The sequence below is a fragment of the Setaria italica genome, chromosome III (assembly GCF_000263155.2).
Source record: "Setaria italica strain Yugu1 chromosome III, Setaria_italica_v2.0, whole genome shotgun sequence".
Taxonomy (NCBI): Eukaryota; Viridiplantae; Streptophyta; class Magnoliopsida; order Poales; family Poaceae; genus Setaria; species Setaria italica.
Window position 1 is genome coordinate 46,839,697 of NC_028452.1, and position 5,317 is coordinate 46,845,013.

A 5,317-nucleotide genomic window follows, 5' to 3' on the forward strand; every position below is an offset into this window, starting at 1 on the left:
CTCCGTGTCGTTGTAAATAACTTTCTTGATTTCTTCGATTTTTTCTTAATACAATAATACACAACTCTCCTACGTATTCGAGGAAAAAAGAACAAAAGGATAGCATCGCTAATCATTATCAACATCAAACTAGTCCTGCATTTGTACATAGGCAAAGATGTGGAGTTAATCTTCCATACCATTGATCATCGTGGTTTGTTCGATCAACTTGGGCATGCTTGGTACCCGTGGTTATACATTACATGCTCTAAGCGAGACCAAACTCTCGACGTAGGGCACAATATAAGGCCTGTTTGGTTGCCTGCACACCCATCCCTACATCGCACCGGTGAGCTAGGCCCTCTCCGGTCAGGCTGTTGTCATGCAAATGCCCACTATTTGGTTGCCTGGGCGCATGCAGCATGGCCAATAGAAAAGTTGATTGGTTACCTGGACGCACCAGCTAGCCTTGCACCGCTTCTCTCTGCACTCATGCAACTCGTGTGCTCGCGCCAGCCTGGCCTGGTAGAAACGCTCGATTCCTACATTTCCAACAGGCCTGGCTGGGAGGGGCATCTTGCATCACAGAGGCCTAGCTCAGCTGCTGATGCAGGCAACCAATCACGCGGAAGTCGCATGCTGAGAGTCTGACCGGGCTGGAACCGGGCAACCAAACAGGGCCATAGTGTATAGATTCAAACGACATAGTACACGGACCCGTCCAGCCGCCCGTACCGCACGTTGTGCAGCTCCACCACCACTTCCTCCACACCTTCGTCCTGCATGTCGCATCTCCACATCGTGCCGCCGGCGACGGCCACCAGCGTGTCCCCGTCGGCGATAACCGGCATTAAGCTGTAGTTGAGATAGGGGACCGGGTCGCGGAGATTGATGCGCCACTGCAGTGACCACTGCAGCTCAGGACCGCCGTCATCGTCCGCCATCCAGACCTGGAACGACGCCTCCGCGGCGGCGTGGACGTAGCACAGCCGCTTCCCGTCGTCCAGGCCCGCCATGTCGTCGACGCCGGGGTTCCAGCCGGTCGGAGGGCGTCGTACCACGTCGAACGCCCTGTGCTGCAGGCTGAACCGCATCAGCCGGGGCTGCGGCTCGTCGGCGTGCCAGTAGAAGGCCCGCCGCGTGCATATCGGCTGATGAACTCCGACGGGGTGCGGCGGGTCCTGCGTGAGCTCCCAGGAGTCGCCGCCGAGCGTGAACACCTCGTGGCCGACGTCGTGGTCCGGGGCAGCGTGGTACTCGCCGTTGACCTCGTCGACGAATGGTTCGCCGTACGTCCGGTAGAAGTACCTGGCGACGACGTAGCGGTTGCGCCACCGGTCGAAGCCGAGGGCTACCCTGCGGGACCAAGTCCTCAGTGTGATCTAGCTCGGCGTTGTGGCTGCCGAGCGGCAGCGCGAGGAACTCTCTCGTGGCCGGGTTGCAGACGAACACCCTGTCCGTGACCGTGGCGATGGCAACCAGGCCGTCGCAGTGCGCCGGGAGGATGAGGCACGTGATGCCCTCGGGCCACGCCTTCTCGAGGAGGAGCTCCCAGTGGAGGATGCCCTGAGCCTGTCCTGGCGGTGGTAGCGGGAGGCGGTGGAAGCTGATCTCCGAGGAGGTGGCGCGTTCGTCGAAACGATCGGTCTTGCGAGGGATGGCGAGCACGGAGGGAGGCGACGCGCGGGACAGCTCGAGGTGGCGGCGGACGAAGGCGGCGCTGGCGATGCCGGCGCGCCACGAGCGGCACACGCACCTGCAGCGCCCGACGGACTTTTGGCTGGGAGGCGGACCAGGACCTCGGACATCAGTAGGTCGTCCGGGATGGTGGCGGCCATCATCCGGCGGCGGCGCTTCTCCGGGCGCACCATCGTCGTCTGCCGCTCCGGCCTGCTGGTCCGATTGATCTGCAGGCATGCGTGCGCTTCACCGGACGACGCTGTCCCCCGTGCAACACTCCTCGTACATCACATACCATGGAGGGCGGCGTGCGCTTCACCGGCCGGGGGAATCCGAGTCGGTTTCAGCTCCTGGCGATTTCGCTCGTCTTGTGTGTAGAAAACTAGAAATCCGAGTGGGTTCAAGCTTACTTTGCGTACGAATTGGTGTACGTCGATGTCAGATTCTCATGGGTAGAATCACGAGTTGCGTGACTGCTAAGGGCATGCGTTCCGAATAGTGGTGCTTTTTAACAGAGAAAGGTTGAACTGCTGCCTCCCAATTAAATATTCTCTCCATATCGAAATATTTATAGCTACGTTGACTTTTTCTTATAATCGTTTGACCATTTATCTGTTCAAAAATTTGTTGCAAATATATTAAAAAGATAAGTTATATACTTAAAATATCTTTAATGATAAAGTAAGTCACAGACAAAATAAATGATATTTCCATCCATTTCAAATTGTAGATTATTTTAGCTTTTTTTATTCATAAATGATAAATGTTTGTATGCATCTAGACATACATTATATTAAGGTGCATACAAATATTTATGCACCTAAAAAAACCAAAACGATATGTGCAATTTGGAACGGAGAGCGTACTTGCATAATTTTTTAAATAAGACAAATGGTTAAACATAAAAATTAACAGCGATAAATATTTCGATATGGAGGAAGTATAAACTATCAAGGACATATATGCCCGTACCATTTCTGAGTAATTGTCAAAAGATACTGAGTACTTTTTCCATTGCAAATTGTAGGTTGTTTTAGTTTTTCTATGTGCATAATTTTTGTTATGCATCAAAATATATTGTATGTCTAGATGCATAATAATATTTATGAATCTAAAATGACTTATAATTTGAAACGGAGTAAATGGAGTAAATAACATCGCGCAAGCCAAAATCCTTGGAGGTGCTCTCTTGAGTCTCGACCTCAGGTGTAAACCCAATCCAGTGACTCAGTGACGTCAACGGTGTTGTTGGTGATTGGTGTTGTTATTACCTTCCCGAATGCTTTGTCAGGCAAATTCAGCACCGTGGTTCGATCGGCATCTCCAGAAGTTTGTGAGTGGTTTCTTTTCTTTGAGGTAGCTTATATTATTGTTTCTACATAGTTGTTACCAACAAGCTAGTGTCTCGATCCGATTGTGGTCATGTTTGGATCTCTTAACTAAACTTTAGTTGCTAAAGTTTAGCTGCTATGGATCCAAACGGGCTAGTTAAAACTTAGCTAAACTTTAGTTGGAGCTAAAAAAGTGCTTTAGCCTTTAGCTAGCTAAAACTTGCTAAAAGTGACGAAAGATGAAAATGCCCTCAGCATTAATTCATGGTCCCCCGTCGGTCTCCCTCCGGTTGCCCTTTTCCCGCGGTCCACCGAGCGCCACCCGCCAAACCATCGCCGTACCGCCGTCTGTCCCCATCGCCGGGACAACAACTTGTTTTGGGATCCCGTGCCATCGGCCTTCCTCCCCCCACCGGTCGAGCCCCTCCTAGCTCTCGCACCTCCCCTTTCGTGCAGCCATGTCTGAAGGCAATCCGCGGGGCGTGGAAGGCGGCGCGGGGGACGGCACTACTGGCAGTAGGGCTGGCGCGGAGCAGCGTGCTGGGTGGCGGCAAAAGTGCGGAGGAGGAAGTGGGTGGGGTTAGGGTGGGGGGTGGGGTGGGGAGGAAGACGAGCCGTGTGGAGATAAGAAAGAGAGAAGATTGATAGGAGGTGGAAGAGAGGGGTAGTATTGACAAATACCTCATTTAGCTGGTGGATCCAAACACCTCTAGCTAATTTTTAGCCAGCTACTACTTTAATCAACTAAACTTTAGTTCTAAAATTTAGCTGGTAAAGTTTTAGTTGGGGTGGATCTAAACAAGACCTAAGTGGTTCTTCCCGGAATTGCTTGCGTCAGTGAGTTGTCCCGACACAGTAAGGAGGTGTTTGGATCCTAAAGGTAAAGTTTAGTTTGTGTCACATCGAATATTCGGAGGCTAATTAGGAGAACTAAATATGAATTAATTATAAAACTAATTGCATAGATGCGGCGAGACGAATTTATTAAACTTAATTAATCCATCATTAGCAATGGTTACTGTAGCAGTACATTGTCAAATCATAAACTAATTAGGCTTAATAGATTCGTCTCGCCGTTTAGCCTCCATCTTTGCAATGAGTTTTGTAAATAGTTTATGTTTAATACTTCTAATTAACATGGACTAAAATTTAGTTCGGGGATCCAAATACTTTAGTTAACAATCGGTCTATATGTTTTTCCATTCGACCATTCCCGTATATGTTTGTTTGACATGTGTTTAGTTGGAAACTTAGCTATAGCTGAGTTTTCTATAGAAATATATATCCTCATCGCTTCCTGCTGCATACATATGTATGGGCGATCTATAGGATGACATAGATCATGTATATATAAATTGAGTTACCTTTTTATATTGGGACGATAGAAATGGGTAATTTAGAATAGTACTTCCTCCATTTCAAATTATAAATTATTTTAATCCTTTTAGATTTATAATTTTTGTTATGCATTTAAATATATATCATATCTGCATAAATAACAAAATTTATTAATTTAGAAATATCAAAACGCTGAGAAGTACTTTGATATATTTTTTTATATTGGTAGAGTAGGTAATTTTAAATGCATATTTTAGAATTACATTAGGCTACTTTTGATAATGGCGAGGGGTAACAAAATAGAGGGTTACTTCAAACAAATTATTTTTAAGGGCACATATAAATAATTTGAATAAGAATTAGGAGGTTATTTTAATTTATTTTCTTTATGACTGAGGTTGGTAATTTTTTTGCATCTTGAGGCAGCACGCAGTTTCAAAAGCATCTATGCACGCACTCAGCGATCAAAATGTAAAAGAAAAATTCAAATATTGACATGTGGATGGTGATAAGAAAATTTCGATTAAGAAAAAATAAGAAAAGAAAATGAATTTTAGAAGGGAAAAACAGTAATCCGGGCAGAAGCGGTGCTAGCCATCCGATCCGGACACGTGGCTCGATCGCAACCATACAAACCTTCCTCCGCCTCCACTACCTCCTCGCTCGGCGGTCGGCGCTCGCTCTCCCCTCGCAAAACCCCCGCACCGCCTCGGCCAGCCCTCTCTTCGCCGCCAATCCCCCAAACACAGCTACAAAAGCATGACGGTCTGGGCCCCGCTGTGGCAAAGGAAATGCTTCACCTGATTGCACCCAGGGGGCCACGACTACAAATAGTCAAGAGGCAAGGGAACTCATAGCATGAGCCTCTTCGGGTTAGTGCGACACGACGGCGGAGTTGACGGAGGCCGAGTAGGATTCAAAGAGGACTCAAGCAGGGCGGTACTCGACTTCGAACGCAGACCTCGGGTCGGCTGATTACGTGGTTTTGC

The 5,317-nt window shown here is 48.2% G+C and overlaps 2 protein-coding genes across 2 annotated transcripts in view; one reads left to right on the top strand and one right to left on the bottom strand.

Annotated features, from left to right (window-relative positions):
• Window positions 1–674: 674 nt before the first annotated feature.
• LOC101774457 (F-box/LRR-repeat/kelch-repeat protein At1g09650-like) lies at window positions 675–1,896 on the bottom strand. The gene is made up of 2 exons (XM_022825312.1): window positions 1,367–1,896; window positions 675–1,335 (listed from the first exon to the last, which is right to left on the bottom strand). The coding sequence occupies exons 1-2, from the start codon at window positions 1,894–1,896 to the stop codon at window positions 675–677; spliced, it is 1,191 nt and encodes a 396-aa protein (XP_022681047.1).
• Window positions 1,897–3,448: 1,552 nt separating this feature from the next.
• LOC111256778 overlaps window positions 3,449–5,317 on the top strand; it is a 5,259-nt gene continuing 3,390 nt past the window's right edge. Inside the window, exon 1 of the mRNA XM_022825313.1 lies at window positions 3,449–3,506. Within this exon, the coding sequence (XP_022681048.1) occupies window positions 3,449–3,506 (58 nt within the window). The remainder of the gene's footprint in view (window positions 3,507–5,317) is intronic.

Bases quoted from the DNA above. Each gene is read 5' to 3' on its own strand.
- LOC101774457 (XM_022825312.1), bottom strand. From the start codon at position 1,896: ATGCCTGCAGATCAATCGGACCAGCAGGCCGGAGCGGCAGACGACGAT. The intron at 1,336-1,366 runs GCTAGATCACAC...TTGGTCCCGCAG, and splicing joins CTCGGCAGCCACAACGCCGA to GGTAGCCCTCGGCTTCGACC.